The 18,802-nt window shown below is 38.0% G+C and overlaps 1 protein-coding gene across 3 annotated transcripts; it reads right to left on the bottom strand.

The window, feature by feature from the left end:
- Positions 1 to 248: 248 nt before the first annotated feature.
- On the bottom strand, positions 249 to 17,344 carry Prkab2 (protein kinase AMP-activated non-catalytic subunit beta 2). 3 transcript variants are annotated; one of them, XM_047519714.1, is made up of 8 exons: positions 17,130 to 17,344; positions 16,732 to 16,925; positions 12,776 to 12,942; positions 11,867 to 11,960; positions 11,516 to 11,636; positions 8,167 to 8,300; positions 7,432 to 7,500; positions 249 to 4,689 (listed from the first exon to the last, which is right to left on the bottom strand). In XM_047519714.1, exons 2-8 carry the CDS (start codon positions 16,885 to 16,887, stop codon positions 4,612 to 4,614), a joined length of 819 nt encoding a protein of 272 aa, XP_047375670.1. In that variant the 5' UTR covers positions 16,888 to 16,925; positions 17,130 to 17,344; the 3' UTR covers positions 249 to 4,611. The 3 variants fall into 3 exon arrangements, with proteins under 3 accessions (XP_047375670.1, XP_047375655.1, XP_047375661.1); XM_047519699.1 differs by having other exon boundaries at positions 17,156 to 17,344; XM_047519705.1 differs by lacking the exon at positions 17,130 to 17,344 and having other exon boundaries at positions 16,732 to 17,052.
- Positions 17,345 to 18,802: the final 1,458 nt, after the last annotated feature.

Below are 18,802 nucleotides of genomic sequence, written 5' to 3'. Positions count from 1 at the left end.
ACGATGGCATAGCCTAGAACAAAAAGAGGAGGAAATATGGCGGACAGAAGGACATCACTAGTGTACCTGCAGCCATGAATTCTTCCCTTTATCCAAATGTGTCTGTCTGGCAATTTACATTCTTCAGATTCTGAGATTATCAAGGCAGACAGATCTTGACACTACAGTCAGCAATCAATAAGTAACTCCAATATTATTGTTGTATAATACTTTTATTAAAGTTTTAATGAAAAAACCCCACATTTCTGTATGAGTTACATCATATAATTTTCAGGCATTTCAGAGTCCAGTGACAAATTACATGGAGAAAAGCTTTAAAATCCATACTTGTATTCCACTCCTTTGTGAAATATTGAAAAGCAGCCTCCGTATCTTAGCATTAAAGGTTACAAAAAAGCACCACTTAAAGAACCTCACATATTTTATTCCCTTCAAATCATAGTCTTTATCCCCCCTTTATGGCAGACACAGAGCTACACTCCTTCCAAATGCTTTAGTGTAATACCAATCAACATTCTCCAATTCATTAAAATTCAAACAAGTCTCATATATAAGACCCAGTGCAGGGCTTAGGACTAATCAACAATGAGCTTTGGCTGTCCTAAAACCACAAGGTGGGTAAGGTGCTCTGTAAAGGGGAATAGAAAACAAGTAAGATGATCAATGTCTAACAATACAGGTATCCCTTGACCATCTAACCTGAAACCTATAAAATCCAGAGTTTGGTATTTCACATCAATCTTACTGAAAAAGTACTGTGCTACATATAATTCAAGTAAATACCAACTAATGTAGAAGCCAATAAAAATTTATTTTTAAATGAAGTTTATTCACTCCAAAGCACAAGTAAGAAAAACAAATCACACAAGGCCCAAATGAGAATCCTGGAGGGATTCCATGGCTCATAATTGGATTATACAAGTAACAGACTTGAGGTTTTTTTTTTTTTTTTTCTTCCTTCCTTCTGTTATAATTTTTTAAAAGATTTGGCTTTTTACTCCAAAAATGTAGTTTCATTGCAGAAATCAGTCTTTCAATCTCCAGTTGTGATTGGCACTTAAGGAAAGACAAATGCCTATACCCATAAAGTTTTGAAAGACCCTTACTCCTACCAGGTCCTTCATCCCATGGGTAACTGGAGTCAGCAGCTCCTGGTAGAAGACAGTAAGAACTTGGCTTTAAGGATGAGTCAGAATAATATGTGAACAAATTACAGTTCTGCTTATAAGCCCATGCCCCAAATTGCTAGAATGTGAGGATATAGAAATCTCTGAGAATAGAATATATTTCAAACACACAAACATAGACTATTGCATATCATTTTAAATTGAGGTCAAAATTTTGAAAGCCCTATTTCCCCAATAAAAGCAGGGAATTCTATCATTAGTGTCTCTCCTTCGTTTACACCCCAAATTACTATAAACCCAGTCTTGAGATATTACTTCTTTCCAAACTCCTCTTCACTTTAGCAGCATGCATAGAACACTAACACTTTTCAAAAGTTTTATCTGAAATTCATTAGATTTACAAGGACTAAAAATAACTGGAAAAAATGTGTGGGCCTGGCTTGTCGGATCCTCTCAGAAACATCTCTTGGATGACTGTTTTAGTTAATCATACAAGCATGTGTTAAAAAAAAAAGTCAGCACTATTGAGGGTACGTATGCCCTGCAGGGGTGTTGCCTACTGTGGTTAAATCTCATTCAAGTCTGAGCTTAACGCAACCTACTAACTCTGGTGTGGAAGTTTTCCATACCATGAGATGACTAACCTATGTATTTTATGTAACATTTAACTTTAGACTCTGGTAGAGTCTGTCTGACAAAAGAAGTTAAAGCAACAAACAGGAACAAGAAACAAAGGGAAGATGTTCCACATAATAGTAAGTTTTGTACAATGAGATCCAAGGATGTATCACCAGGTTGTGTCTGATTTAAATTTTTTATAAAAATTATTTTCAGTTACTTAATTCTTTATTTTCCTGATCTTACTCCTCAACTCACTCTTCTTTCTTCTCCCCACAATCACAAAACCATATTGCTGTGGTTTAAGGGTCAGTCCACCTTTAAGGGCTATTTTCTTATCCTGCCTACTTTGACTCAGCAAAATTCCTAGAGGCCAAAAAAAAAAAAAAAAAAAAGTTAAAAATTTATTTTTGCCTTTACTCATTTTCAAGCTCTAACATTCTGTTCTAAAGAAAATAATCTATCCCTTTAACTAACCATTATAAAAGGGGAGTGAGTTGTACTTTAGGCTACCTTTCTTCCCTGTCCAGAACAGTTTCTTGGTGATAGACCAAAACAGGGTATCTCAGGGCCATTTATTAGCAGGATAGAAAAGGGACAGTGTTGAAGTAGTCATTACCCAATTCCCCCTACCCATTCCCTTCCATACCCACGGATAGGCACCCATTTCACATCTGGTTGAACGATAAGAATTTGGGAAATAAATCTGTACATTTCCAGATTTTAATCTGAAGATCACCAGCAACAAAACCTACTATCATTAGAGCCAGACCCAACTGACAAGAAGCCTCTGGCCTGAGACACATTGAAGAGATTTCTTTTTCTGTTCCACTTTACTGATACACCTATGTGGAGTAAAAAGTTTAATACATTAACACAGATAATTGCATTTTAATACTGTTGACAAGAAATGAATATGACAAATCCTCCATGTAACAACCAGGATTTGAATCCTTCTAGGTGGCCCAATTATTTAATGGGTGTAGAATAAAAACAAAATTCCAGCACAACTGAAGACTATATAGATCCTGAGAGTTGGTTAAAATAGGATTTGGCCTGGATTTTTAAAATGGCACACCACTGACAAAATGGTTTGGACCATAAAAGGTTCTCCACAAAAGCCTTTTGTTGCAGAAGGTGGCTTTGAAAGGCAAAAGCAGTACCTACTCTCAGCAATTAACTACCACAGCACTTAGTAGTTTGCATTCCCTCAAAAACAACAAGCCCACACCTTACTGCCTCATATCTGGGATCAAAGAGGTCTATATTCCCAAAGAGAACTGCATGGTCAACTTTGCATGGAAAAAACAGAGGTAGCTAAACTGACCTATAGGTGCCCTTTCAGTGTGGCTGGGCTCATCTGAGCAATCAAGGAGTCTCTCAACCATCAAGTATGGCCTCCTTCAAGGTTGAAAGTTTGACTTGCATTTATCTGTAAAATGGAAGAGCCAAGATACTTGGAAAAAAATGTTTTATCTCTGAACCCCAAGGGTGAATTGAATACTTTTCAGTCCATAAATGGAAATCAGTGACCCTACTTCATTACTGAACACATTTAAAAAGAAGAGGCAAAAATTTAAAAGAAAAAAATTATTACGACTTAGTACAAAGAGCCGTCCAGGAATACTTTCTTACTTCTTGGCCTTATACATCTTAAGAGTTAAGGGAATCTATTATGTGTATCAATGAGTCTGTATGAGCTTGTATCAAGAGCAGTACTTGGTGTAAAGTTGAACATGGGTCTGGCCATATTAATATAAGAGTGCAGTCTTCTCTGGACTAGAGAAGAAAATCTTAAGGACCATTTATTAAAAGTCTGAAGTTCTTCAATATAGTCTCTTTAAGACCAATGAAAGGGCATATTTTTAATTAAAGAAAAATGCAGGCACCTAAAAATCTTTCAAGGATGAAAGTCCTGGAAGTGTTCCCTGGTCCATGTCTATCTTGCAGAGCTGTCTGCTCTGAGAAAGCATAGCTGGAAGCAAGGTCAGGCCAAATGGGAAAACTTATGGAAATGCATCATACAGCCAAAGCTGTAGTAGCAAATTAAAAAATAGATCTTCTGCATTATGCCTTTTTTAGAAGGTTGAACCATATTTTCTTCAGTAGAAATTTAAAACAAGTGGTAACAAAATGGCTTAGACCTCTGATGGGCTAAAAAGGAGATCTTCTGACAGCCCTCATCAATAAGGTGGGTCAGGTCCCACACAACTTTTCAAAGGCGTCACTTACTGAGTGAATTTTATATTAAGAGGGGTCAGGTATGGGATCTGGAGGAGGCTAGTAAAGGAAGAATGTGAAATGAGAGAACAAAGCCTTCTTGTGAGGCATCTGTTACATAAAAAAAAAAAAAACACAGACTGTGCCACACACTGTGAAAATGCAGAGACCCCATGCAAGAGAAGCTGCCCCTGCAAGGCAGAAGCTGTAAGTAGGGCAGCAGTCTACCCCAAGTCCATTTCTTGGACACCCAAGGTAACAGTGATAGAATATTCACCCAACAAGGATCCTAAGTTTGCTCTTCTTACATTTTAGGAAAAAACCTCCCCGTATAGTTATTCCTGAAGCTTCCCCAAACATGTCTTGGCAAATACCCACAGACAGAAAGAATATATCTAGCTGGGGCTAGGAGGCTTCCAGTAACCTTCGTCTCACATATATACGTTTTCTTCTTAAAATAAATTCCATGAACTCATAAAGCTCTCATCTGCAATCAAATGCAAAAGCAGAGCATCCTATTCAGAGGCTCTGAAACACACATATTGGCCTCAAAGCAAATCAGCCTTCCAGTCTCAGGTAAGACTGTTTCAGTTCAAAAGCAAGGGAGAAGCTTCTCCTGAATCCATGGAGGCAAGACAGGATGCCTTCAGATGGGCTTGTATAGCAGCGTAGTGACATACTTCTTCTTGTAGCGATGGGTTGCGCTAAGGACCATCACACTGTCCTGCAAGGGAAAGAAACACATGAAGTTAATTTCTTAGTTCTGGTGGGAGGCAGCTGTTCCCAGCCAATAGTCCTACACAGCCATTCACTGTTAACAGAGATAATTTGATGTAAACCAACCAAAGAGGTTGGTTTTAGAGTCAGGTCAACTTCAGTTCCAAACTGGACTTCTATTGTTACTGTGGCCTTGGGTAATCAACTTAAGGCCTCTAAGTCTTTTTTTCCCTCATCATACAGAGAATAACACCCTCCCCTAATGTGGTTTAGATGATTACAGAATATCTGACACAGTACCTGACACATGAAAGGTGCTGAAGAAACTACTAACTTCCTATCTCACTTCCTTCCTCATTTCAAATTCTAATACTGAGCTTAAAACTAGCAAAAAAGGAAATATCCTGGCATTTGTTTCTGGAAGGAAATATTAAATGCAATGAGAAGGAAAATAATCCTTCTAAACTACCATTTCTAAGCTCTAAAGAAGATCTAATATCCAGTTAATGTCAGAGTTGAACTAAAAAAAAAATCCTGATATAGAGGAAACTAAGGAATCCTCCTCTCTCATTGAAAAGAAGTAGACAAAATCCTCCTTAGAAAGATATTCAAGAAGAGTAAGAAGTATCATTTCCCAGAATATGTTACAGAATGTGGATATACCATAGGATGAGATGGCAGGCTTGTGACTTCAATTGACAGTCAACAAGCAGTTACAGGAGACAAAATTCAATCAGAAGCCAAAGACCCCAAGTCAATCCAATTTAGAAACCTTTCCCCCCATACTGTATTATTCATAATGAATGCATCTCAGGTTAACAATTTGACCAGAGTATGTTGACACATAGCCTAAATATGACAGAAGGCAGGTAAAAATTCAACTTCAGTTGGGCATGGTGGTGTATGCCTGTAATACTAGTTACTCAGGAGGCTAAGGCAAGTTCGAGGTCAGCCTAGGCAACTTAGCAAGATCCTGTCTCAAAATTAAATAAAAATGCTGGGGTGGAGCTCAGGGGTAGAGTGCCTGCCTAGCATGCACAGGCCCTGGATTTGATCCCCAGTAAAACACACCAGCACACACAATCCCAGGAAAAATTTTGTAGAAATGAGAAGCAGGTCAAAAAAATCCCTATTTGGTAAACCTGGCATGATAATGCAGAGGATATAACATGGAATTAGAATAAGGAGACTGAACCTCAGTCCTGTCTGTTAATTACTGGCAATTTGGCCTTCTCTGAGCTTCAGTTTATCTATAAAACTGGGGTAAAAAATAATACCTAACAAGGTAATTATAAAAGTGAAATTCAACAATATATTTTTAAAATTTTCTATATTACCATATAATCTATTACAGTTGGCTCTACCACTGATTTCCCTAATCTAGCTACACACATCTAAGAAATAAAAGCAGTTTGCCAGGCATGCTGGTGCATGGCGATAATCACAGTGACTTGGGAGCCTGAGGCAGGAGGACCACAAGTTCAAAGACAGCCTCAGTAATTTAGTGAGACCCTGTCTCAAAATAAAAATAACACAAAAAGGGTTGGGGATGTGACTGGATCTCGATGCTCTTGTTTGAAATATTTGGAGTTGAAGCCACTGAATCTGTATGCTTGCAAACTTTCCCAGGTCATTCTGATGACAATCAGCTTAGTTTGACAGTCACAGAGCTATCTATATAACTTTATTCTAACAGCCTAACCCCAGACATGACAAGATAGAACAGAACAGAAATTTTCATCCCAGACTCTAAAATAGCAGAGAAAGCAAGGAGGACTCTAGAGCTAGAGGGGACAGGGCAAGTCTGGTCACATTTTTCCTTAACCTACTGCACAGGAGAGAAGCAAGCATTTGGGTATATACAATAGTGGTACCTAAAAGTAGCTCCACATTTGAAATGGGAGAAAGAAGTCTTACTATCACATTCAAGCATTCTTTGAACTAGAAGCTAAACCTGACTTTCTGTGAATGATGTCTTACTGCTATGAACTCAAATATAATATATATATTATATATAATATATAAAACTGGGGTAAAAAATAATACCTAACGAGGTAATTATAAAAGTGAAATTCAACAATATATATTAATATATATTAAATATATACTATATTTAAGTATTATTACTTACTTATATTTATATATTTATATATATTTATATATTATATATATAAATATATATATAATTATATAATTATATATTATATATATTATATATAATATATAATTATACATATTATATATAAAATATATGTACATATATTAAATATTATCATATTAATATATCAATATTTAATATATTAAATAATATTATATTGATATATTAATATATTTAATATTATATTAAAATATATGTACAATATATATTAAATATATAATATTTAAGTATTATTACTTACTTATATTTATATATTTATATATATAATATATATAATTATACATATTATATATATAAAATATATGTACATATATATATAAAATATATGTAAGTAGTTCTAGCCAGACAAAAAGAAACTGGGGAAAAAAACCAAAAAAGACCGTTCAATCACTGGACAAGTCAGCTAGCCAGAACACAGACACAGAGACTAAAATTAAAAACAAATGACCCACTGTCTAAAATGTAAGTTCTTCTTAACCATTACTGTCACCTTCAGCTAAAATGAAGTAGCTGAGCAAGTAAACACTGCACAACATGTTACCCCTAACCTTTCACACAGCTGAGATGTGAGGAACCAAGGACATCACTTACCTTAATAGATAATGCATAGAGATGGTTCAGCATAACATGGTTGGGCTCTGGAAGTAAGGCTGGATCACACTAAGAGACACAAAAAATAAATAAAAAGAATATCATTAGTTGTATGGACAAACCATCAGCTTACTCTTTCTCAGAGCTTTCTGGAACTGTTAAGAACACCTTATTGTTGTCTCCTTTCAATAGTGTATCCACTCCAGTATGTATCAATAATACATTCTTACTACAGAAAATTTGGAAAATTCTTGGTTCAGGGTAGAAACCCTAAGCATCAAGATCTGCTAATCTTAATAGAGCTACAACAAAAATCTTGCCTACAACAACTATGGAAGATTTGCATTAAATGGCAAAAATAATCTTAGTGAGAATCAATGAGAATGAATACAGAAATCAATTATATGCAAACAAAAATTGTAACTCTTTTGTATATCCCTAAATGATAAGTATTTCTTATCTCATGTTGGAATAGAAATCTCAGAAATTGGTTCTAGAATACACTGTGGCCCTGATTTTTTTCAGGAACAGAGACAACTATAAGTTTTGATTTTAGTTTCTGAAGAAGCTAACAACCCAGCCTTGGTAAAAGGAATCTATGGTGCTATTCCTATGTATATGATTTATAATCTCAATATATATTTATAGTAATCCCAACCTCTAGGATTACTGAATTTTGGCCCAATTAATCCTACAGTTCCCCAGATCCTCCAGCAATATTCTCAGGATACTTACAGAAATATTAGTGTCCTTGTTAAGAATAACTTGGAGTAGGTGAGGAGGAAGGATGGGTGGGGATTTGAATCTCTCTTCAGATCGAAATACATACATTTCTTGACCATAAGGCCCAGGGGGTGAGCTGGAAAGATCTAAAAGGTATTTCCACAAATATGAGGAAACGTACAAAAATTAGAACAATGCATAGAAAAATACATGGCCACTAATATTAAATATAGAAGTCATTGGGTCTACAAGTGTCAAGTAGCACAAGGAAAAAGTTGCCTAACATGGCAACAAGATTCCATGAAGAGGAGAGGGGTCATAGCCTTGAGCTCAGGAAGGAGCAACCCTATTTATCAGCTTTACAACCTTGGAAAATGCCTTTACCATAGTCAGTTTCCTCTTCCACAAAAATAAAAAGAATTCTTGCCCTATTTCCAATGTTACTGAGGAAACTAAAGAGATAATGGATGTGAAGAGGCCTTGTAAACTTTCAAACAATTTAAAAAAATCAGATTTCCTTTTTCCCCCCACCCAAGTAACAGATAACAAGGTTACAAATTCTAAGATTACTGATACTACAATGACTGCAGTAATAAGAACAAGAGGTATGTAACAGTCATTAGGGAAATGCAAATCAAAACCATAGTAAGATGCCATTTCATACTCACTAGGATGGCTATAATCAAAATGACAAACTATTGAGTACTGGCAAAGATGGAGAAGTTGGAACTTTCAAACAACAGTATTCCCATTGCCAGTGGGAATCTACAATAGCATAGTCACATTGGAAAACAGTTTGGTAGCTCTTCAAAGAGTTAAACAGAAAGTTACCACGTGACCCACCAATTACATTCCCAGGTATATATCCAAGATAAAATATGTGCCCACATGAAAACTTGTATGTTAATGAAACAGAAACAATATAAATGTCTATCAATATAAATGTGTATCAATAACAAATTAACAAAATGGTATGTCCATACCATGATATATTATTGCATCATAAATAGATACATGTTTCAATATGGATGAACCCTGAAAACATTAATCTAAGTGAAAGAGTCACACAAAAAACACCAAAAATAAGTAAATCCATAAAGACAAAAAGTAGACTTGTAGACTTGTAGTATGAGAGAGAAAGGAATGGAAAGTGACTGCAAATGGGTATAGGGTTTCTTCAGGGGATGATAAAAATGCTCTGGAATTAGTGGTAATGTAACACAACTCTGAATATACTAAAACTTATGAAACCGTACAATTTAAAAGAATGAATTTTATGGTATGTAAATTATACTTCAAAAAATTGAAAAAAATAATGCATCCCAGAAGGAAAAATTTTAAAATAAAGAAAACTGATTTTGTTTAAAGATTTTTTAAAAATGTTTTATAGTCTCCAGTGGAAGATTATAATAGTTCATTTAAAGAACTGATTTCAGTTAAACATATATGAAGCAAAAGCAAAATTAATAAATACAGTGATATTATACAATATCTTAAAAACTTTCCAAAGCGCATCCAGTTATTATGTCATGTGATCCACAAAACACTGCTGGGAAGTACACAGAATAGATTTTTAATTTCCTAATCAACATCATCATCATCCAAAAAAAAAAAAAATACAAATTGGTTAAGTAACTGGCTACACTAAACAGTGCAAATTAAAACCTAATAAAAATGTATTCTAAGGATTACCTCAATGGATTGGGAAATTAGGTGAAAGAGGGAAGTGAGAAATATCAAAAGTATGCTGGTCTTCTCTCTGTATACTTATGATTGACTATTATTTATTGGTTGCTTTGCCAGAATCACGTAAAGCAAAAATGTAGTTACCAGTGGCCTCATAATTTAATTTGGTATTTTTAAACCCTTTTAAATCACTGCCCACCAGTCAAGAAGAATGTCTAGTTTAACTTTGAGAGTTTATATAATGAAAACATTATTATCCAAAATTCCCTAAATAATTATTATACTATGCAGTTTTAGAAACTACATGTCACCCTATGCCCTGAGATTTTAATATGTTCTACTTCAGGACTTGTGATTGCTGAGAATCACTGAGTTAAGTTTTACAGTTAAGGAATACAGAACCAAAAGAATTGAGGGCCTTGTCCACAATGGTAAAACTACTTAGAAGCAGAGGCAGGCTTTGAACTCAAAGAGAGAATAATACTCAGTGTAAATACAGCACACAGTTCCTTAGATAAGCATAGCTCTTACTGTAAAGTAGCAAAAAAGTAATTATGAATGTGGTTTGGAGAATATTTGCATTACTGACATAGTAAATTAAGTAGAGATGAAGGTCTTAGAAAAAAATAATATTAAAGGAAACAAAAAGGGCTGGGAATATAGTTCAGCTGGTAGAGTGGCCTTGCAAGCACAAGGCCCTGGGTTCAATCCTCAGCACTGCAAGGAAAAAAGAAAAGAAAAGAAAAGAAAAAGAAACAAAAGTATATAGAGATCTTTTCCCCTACCAGGGATTTTTTTTAAATAAAAAATTTACAAAATTTTGATTATATGCAAAAGAATTGCATGCTATTGTGTGTGTGGTTTTTGTTTTTTAAGCTACTTTTCCCCAAGGACTACTATACTTGAAAGGTCTCATAAAACTACAGAACTGCCAACTGATTTATCAAACTGGCAGATTAAGCTGAGGCAGCTTAATAAGACAAACAAGGCACATCTAGTCTCTGCTGGGTGATGCCACCAAAAGTCAATGGAAAACTTGAAATATTACTAGAAAGAATTTTCAAACAATAGGCTATAGCCCACTAATGGGTTATAAAAAATACAATAGCAGCCATGTGCTGTGGCACAGGCCTGTAATCCCAGTGACCCAAAAGGCTGAGGCAGGAGGATCTCAAGTTCAAGGCCAGTCACAGCAATTTAGTGAGATCATGTTTCAAAATAAAAGGGGTTGTGATTGTGGCTCAATTGGTAGAGGGTCTCTGAGTTCAATTTTCAGTACCAAAATAAATAAATAAATAAATATTTTTTAAAAAACAGAAAAGAATACATCACAGGGAATAAAGGCAAACATTATACCACATATTACACTTCTGTATATCTGTGTATGTGTATTGGGTTGCAATGCAAAATAAATGCCTTACTGTAGATCCTGGGTTAAAAAGTTAAAGTACACTAGACTGAGATTATTTTGGTATAAAGAAGGGGCTCTAAATGTTTATATAAGAAATATGTGCACATAGATACATGTGCACATATATACAGAATTCAGAAGATTCTTGAGAAGAAACGGAAATAAAAAACAAAATTAAAAGATCACTTTCAAGAAGGAAAGTTAAAAAACACTTTTGCATTACAAGAAAGACAAGGCAAAAGAGAGCAAATATTATAAAATTACCTCGACAAGATGTCTCAGAGCTTTCCATAGAATCTAGTTTTAAAGCATCAAACACCTCAAAATCAGATTTCTTGACATGGATCAAATTGTTAATCGTGCCAAGCTGACTGGTAACCACAGGCTGAAACAATAAGCAGAAAAATATTCTTGAATTCCCTTTTCAAATCCCTCTCTTCCACCCAACCTCCTCTCTGCATCTACTAAAGGTTAAAAAGGATCACACTCAGCATCTCCATCTTTTATCGAGAGGAATCCTTTAGTGTAAGGGAACTGCTACCATCAATTCAGAGAGCAATGATAGTTAAAATAAGGCTGCTAAGGCATGGTGACCTTTGGAGATCAAAACCTTACCTCTGATGGATCATGAACCCACTGTCCATCTACAAAAAACTTGTATTGATGCTCTCCCTCAGGGAGATCCAAGATGGCAACAAAGTCATTATGGCTGTAGAAGAAAACAGAAGGTCAGGCAAGTTCCTTTAAGAAGACAGAATGTAGAAAACCAAGTGGTAATTACAGTATTATGCCAATGACTTCCCATATCCCTAAGCCACTATGTCCCTTATGTAAAAAATAATGTATAAATCCAATCTCTTTATCTATATCATTTTGGACATATATTTGCCAACCCTTCCAACAACTTTGGTTCTTAAACCAATGCCTAGAAAAAAATAGTCAATGATTTCCCAAAATGGTTCATCTTGGTATAACTATTTTGCTCTAGCAGAACAGATCCTTCACAAGTATAAGTACCTTAACAGATTTGGGATATAGGAGTCCTTACGGTACTTTCCATATTTTGGTGAGCCATTACTGGAAAAAATGACCAATCTGGTTATAAGGGTCATTCTAATAATCAGTTAATTCATTATTGCTCTGAAAGTACCACATAACACTACCACCTCGAACTTTACAGTGCATTTTGCTTTAGTGCAGAAGTCAGAGTAACAGATTCTGTCAGTTACAGGCTTCCCCCAAGCATAGAAAAGACCTGTGTAACACCACCCTAAAGAATACACCCACAAAGCTATTATAAATTCCCTTGAGGTAATGATATTCTAAGTAGTAAAGCATCTGACTCATGATGAGGTTAAAAAACAATGCCATAGATACTAAGTGGTCACAGAAAAGGACATATTCCAAAGAAAGCATCTAGTGGGTGGAGATGGGAAGTCTAGCCTGTTCACTCTTATTAGAAAGGATATCGGGTTGGTCACTATTCCTGGACCCCTCAGCTTCAACCAAGACACTTATCTTCACCTCTTAATCAGTGGAATCTTGGTGCTCCAGTTGTTGAAAGATCCAGAAATGAAGACCTCCTTGCCTCCTTCAGACCAGCGGATAACAGTAGGCCGGGCCTGCTGGGTGGGCTTTATGGAGTCGTCCAAATCCTGCTGCCATGATACAAACTCTTTGTCCCCAGGGAGCTGTAAGAAGGAGTACGTCATCCCTAGAATAAATTGTGACCCAAGAATTCTTAAAAAGATCATCCTCCTTCTTAGGGTAAAGAGGGGTGCTAGACTTCAGCTAAGGAAATAAGCCTTAAATTAGAATAAATCAGATTTTTAACAAGCCATAGAAAAAGAACTCACCTTGAACCAAAAATGGTCAAATGGCTTATGCTCAAGTACTACATAAATCATAGTCTAACTTTTGAGTTTGCATATATTACTTACCCTTTCAGAGCCTCAAGATTGCTCTAAAAAAAAAAAAAAAAAAAGAAAAGAAAAAGAAAACCCTATTCCCTACTGCCAGTTTAATTCATAAGCAGGCAATTATAACATACTTTTGAGTACCTTTTAAGAGAGAAAAAAATGAAAACAAAAGATGTCTATATTTTTAAAAATTAAGTCAGGTATATATTTTTCACAAGTAACTATAAACAGCTCTCAATTATCAGCTGTAAAGAAAGTTACAGATCCCAAACTTCATAAAAAATTTATAAACTCTATTTTAGCTAATAGGTTACACAAAAAAGGGACATTAAAAATTTAATACTGAAGGTCTGGGGAAGTAGCTCAGTGCCAGAGCACTTGCCTAGCCTATGCAAGGCCTGGGTTCAAGCCCCAGAACCACAGATTAATCAGTTAATTAATTAAAATAAAAAAAACAGATCATTGATTTTATAAAATGGAGAAATAGTGGGCTGAGAATGTAGTTTAGTGGCAGAGCACTTGGCCTAGCTAGTGAGAGGCAGTTTGTGTTCTAGTGAATAAAAAAGTGGTCACAAAATCTTACTTGCTCACCTATGCCAGGTTTATTCTATTTAAGGTATAGGAATGCAAACTTTGGCACCTCAAACAGCGAAAGACAAAAACACAGTTTCCTTTAACAAAAACAATTATATAATCAAATAAGGTTTGCAGGATTCTGAAAAATATTAACTCCTTAGTTTTTTGTTGTTGTTGTTTGTTTTTTTTCCTCGTTACCATCCCTTTAGACCAGTAGTTGGCAAACTGCAGCCAGTTTGTTTTTATAAAGTTTTTACTGAAAAATAGCTATACTCATTTGTATGCCTATTATCTACAGTTGTTTTCATGCCACTGTGGAAGCAGTTGTGAAAGACTGTATTATCAACATAGTCTAAAATATTTACCATGTGGTCCTTTACAGAAAATGTTTCCTAAGCCTTGCCTTAAACTGGCTTAAACTGGTAACAGGTAAAAAGGACTATACAGTGTTAAGTAAAGATATTACCAAACAAAATAATGTGCATTAAAAAAAAATGACTAGCTCATTTACTTGGAATTTTTTTGTGTGTGGTGGTGATAGGGAATGAAAAAGTCTACTTTCCATACTGTCTCTCACTATTCCTAAAAACTACAGTCTGAGAAAACAGGCACATAATCTAAAATAAAATCCAAGGTCTGGGGATGTAGCTCGGTGGGAGAGCACTTGCTTAGAATGCGTGAGGGCTTGGGTTCCAGCCCCAGAAGCGCAGATTAATTACTTAATTAACTAAAAGAAAGAAAAAAATCTGAAAAAAGAAAACTGAAGAGGCTTTTACAATATTACAAGGAATTAGCATAAGAGAAAACCTAGTAACCATATTCTAAAAGCAATGCATTCTGTCTGACTGGCTGCATTAGACAGGAATTTTTGCATATGCCTAAGAATAACCTAAGATTCTGATTCAGACATAGGATCTGGGAATCTATTTTTAAAATCATCCCAGATAAGACTGTGATTATGTTAAAATGGAGAAAAGAATCTCATCTTTTGAGGTACATCATAATTTGTTATAACATCTGGAATTTGCTTCAAAATAATTGGTGAAGGAATAGTAGATTAGGGTATGGATGATATGCATTTATTTATGCTTTGACCAATCTCTAAACTTGGTGAGAGGTACACAGAGTTCATTATACTGTTCTCCCTACTTTGTAAATGATTCAAATTTTCCATAAAGTATTTAAACAAATCTCAGGTGATTCCAATACATAAATAAGACTGAGAACCATTGAATTAGTCTGCTGAAAAAGGATGGCATCCAATGTAGGCCCCACTGCTACTGTTTCTATCAATTATTTTACAACTTAGGATTTTTCATTTAGAATCTGAAAGCCACAAACTACTAATGCTCCAACATTTGGAGCAAAGCCCTTTCACTTATGACATGACATTTCTGTGGTATGAATGAATGCAGCTGACTAGAAAAAAGGTTGATTACTTTAAGTAAAACAGCAGAACCACTGGTAAATGAGGCAAAACAACAATTAAAATTATTTTAGGAGGTTTTAGTAAAATACAGAGGGAAGAAAAGGGTAGGTCGAAAACCCTTAGATTTGAATGGGACCTTAAGAATTATATGAACCATTTTCTTGTTTTCCAAATGGCAAGATTGGAGTGAGGGAAAGAATGATCCAGAATAGGCCCCAATTCACACAGAACAATTTGGCTTTAATTCAGGACACCAACGACTTCAGTCACGGTTTGACAAATACAATGTACTTAAATCCTGAGTCACTGATGTAAGAAAAGGGTAAAAATATGAGGTCGATCACCTTGGGAAAGCTTTAAAGAAGTAAATACAGATGGCGGGGTAGACAGACCATATAAAGAGGAAGAAGTTCTGAAGTGGGAGAGAAAAGAAAGGAAAGGAATGGAGAAAAAGCCCCATGAAATGCCCCTTTCAACCACTCTTACTTCTCCCTCTATGATGATGTTCTTAATTGGGATCCAAAATAAATAAATAAATAAACCATAGCATCCAAATTTCATGTACTACTGCTGTGGCAAATAAAACTAATTTCTCTCTAAAGCCTCAAACATATCCCCCAATTGCCTCAATCCCTCCATTTTTCTATTTCACCCCTGAACAGCCTACCAGAAAGAATTAAATGTATTTATGCTGACACTTCTAAGTGATTAGAAACATTAGGATGGTAATCACATTGCTGTCAGCTCCATCTGTCTTTTCTGTTAGCGGGGAACACAATTGACCTCTTCCTGTAACTCCTTCAATTGAAAGCAAGGTTTTCAGGGAAGCAATGAATTGTTGCTTTTAGGCTAAGGAAACATTTTGAAGGACTACTGCGGAGTGGAGCTAACTGGGAATCACTGGCTCTCCCACTTGAGAAGCTAGCCTGAAAGCACAGCCTGTGTCACCACAACTACAAAGTATAGGACGAAAACTGAACAGTCAAGTTAATGATGCCCTTTATTGATCTCCAAGACTAGGCACAAGTATTCTAGTAAACAAGTGGTGGCTGCTCACAGCCATGCCAAAAGGGAAAAGGACCCAAAGTGCAGAGTTCCTAAAAGAGCAAAAAGGATCCAAACAAACAGAAAATTCCAGGAAAAAAATTCACTTAGCCATTTCAAGGAAAATGTAAGCAACTGAGCTAGGGCCAGCGGCTCAAACAACCTGCCCTCTCAGGTTTTCCACCAGAGCTTACAACCTATAAATTGTTAGAAGAACCAAGGATGGTGAAGGCGGGGAAGGTGTCTATGGTCCCTGCCCTAAAAATGTGGCTCAAGGCTTGGTCAAAACACCAAGAAAACAAGAACTCCACGTCTGCCCTATATCGAGGCGGCACCACAAGAAGAATTTACGATGGAACACCTCCCTCCCCGGAATATCCCTTTAATTAAAAAAAAAAAAAAAAATTCCCGTAACCCAGTTTAGTGTGATGAAAGGAGCCAAGGAAAGGAGGAGGAGCCCGGAAGCCAAGCAGCAGCTGCACCGCCACGGTTGGGGGCGAGCAGACGAGTACCTTGGAGTCGGGCAGGCTGAAGACGCCGGGGTCGTCGGTGCTGCCCACCATGATCTTGTGCTCCTTGCCCGGGGCATGGCCGCCGCCGCCCTCCGCGCGTGCAGCCTTGGCGCCGTGACGCTCCCCGGACACCCGGTCGCTGGTGGTGTTTCCCATGGCTGCAGCTCCAGTCGGGGGCCACCTGGCGCGGAGAGCTACACCCGGCGGGGAACACCCCCGCGGCCGCGTCAGGGGCACCCCGCCCCGCCTCTGCGCCTGGGGACCCAGGAAGGGAATCCCCGCCGCAGGAAACCGGGCCCGTGGTCCCCCCACCTCCCGGCCTACCGGGACTCCCGCAAGCCCCCGGGTCTCCCGCCGCCCCCACTCTGGAAACCCGCCCTCGGGACTCCCCCGCATACCGCGCCCACTCCCGCACCCCGATCACCTCCAGCGATGCGCTCCCTCTTCCCAGGACCACGGGCGGGTTGGCCGTCCTGCGGGCAAGGCCACCAATAAAGTTATTGAAATTGAAGCCGCACCCCGAGCCAGGGATCTGGGTTTCCTCCTAAAATGGCTACAAGGCCCGTGGCGCGGGGCCGCCCCTGCGCGTTCCTGCTGCCAGCTCCCGGCTCCCGGCCCGCCCGCCTGCCCGCCCGCCTGCCCGCCCGCCTCTCTAGCAGCCACCGCCGCCACCGCCTCGATGGTGGGCGCGCGCAGCCTCCAGCGCCACGCGGGGGCGTCGAGCAGGGACCGCCCTGCCGGGACACCACGCCCGAAGCGCCGGAGCAGCGGCCCCGCTCTGCGTGGAGAGGGGACAGCTCCGAGGACGCGCGGGGCTCGATGCCGCAGAACTGGTGCAGCTTTCTCTACAGCCGCCTCCTGCGGCCTCTGGTGTGCGGAGAAACATTTTATGAGCCGCGTCTCTCTGAGCTGTGACCGGGAGAGGTGGGTTCCTACAAGGAATAATAACATGGACTTTGTCTCCAGGCAGAGGGAAGTAGAAGTCAAGGTTAGAGGCTGAAACTGTGCAGAGCCACAGGAAGGACTAGTCAGCCCGAATTGGGGTCCTGGAGAATAATTCAAGATGGAGTGTCTAATAGTAGATAGACCCTGACAAATTAGTGGATTGTTAGAAGGAGAATGCTCTTATGAGCTAAGAAATAGCATTTTTGCAGTGATTAACCCAGAAGAAACAAACTCCAAGAGAAAGGGCAATAACAAAAACATTAGAAGGCACACAAAATGTATAAAAAGGTCACAGACAATTCTAGAGTTGGGAGGAGTCCAAGATTTTATAATAACGGGACTTATCGTTCCCTATGAGAAACCTGTATTACTCAATAGGTTATATATACAGACCAGCAGCATTCATGTATCACCTGGGAGCTTGTTAGAATCTAAACAGGATCCGAGGTCCCATCCTCATGTACAGAACCAGAATCTGCATTTTAACAAGAGTATTTTAAAGTGCGAGAATCACTGCTTTGACAACTGATAACAGCATAGATACAGATTTGATCCCTTTTCATATTCTCACACACCGTGTACAGAGTAAGCTTTCAGTAAACATTTGCTGAGTGAAGAGTACAGGAATACTGCTCACTACATTTCTAACAAGATATGCCACTTAGGCGTAGTGATGGGGAAGGCAGCCAAAGCTGGGGAACTCCAAGTCACACAGGCCATGGTTTCTGAGTGAGTGGCACTGTTTGTTGTAAAGTCCATTCTTGTATTAGGAAGTTGAAAAATCTACTTAACATACACTGTGCCCCCATTCTTTGTTTCTTTATGAACTCATCTACTTGCTATTGATCGAAAACAGTTTAAGGGAAGAGGTGCAATCTTACCACAACTGCTTGCTCACCCCTCCAAATTCTTCACTGCCTGAGTACCTCCTTTTGGTTATGCTTACTTTTTCCTTCTCACCTCCAATTCCTTTGTCTTTCCCCTGGGACTGACTGGAGATTGAACTCAGGGCTTATGTGCATGTGAGGTAAGCACTCTACCAACTGAGCTATATCCTGAGCCCTGCTTCTGGTCTCTTAGAGGAAGAAAAGCAGCAACGTGATTAGCTGAGGAGACAAGTATTTGA

Source organism: Sciurus carolinensis, chromosome 1 (genome assembly GCF_902686445.1).
Source record: "Sciurus carolinensis chromosome 1, mSciCar1.2, whole genome shotgun sequence".
NCBI lineage: Eukaryota > Metazoa > Chordata > Mammalia > Rodentia > Sciuridae > Sciurus > Sciurus carolinensis.
The sequence above is the reverse complement of the archived record's forward strand: the minus strand, read 5'-3'. Positions and strand labels throughout refer to the sequence as shown.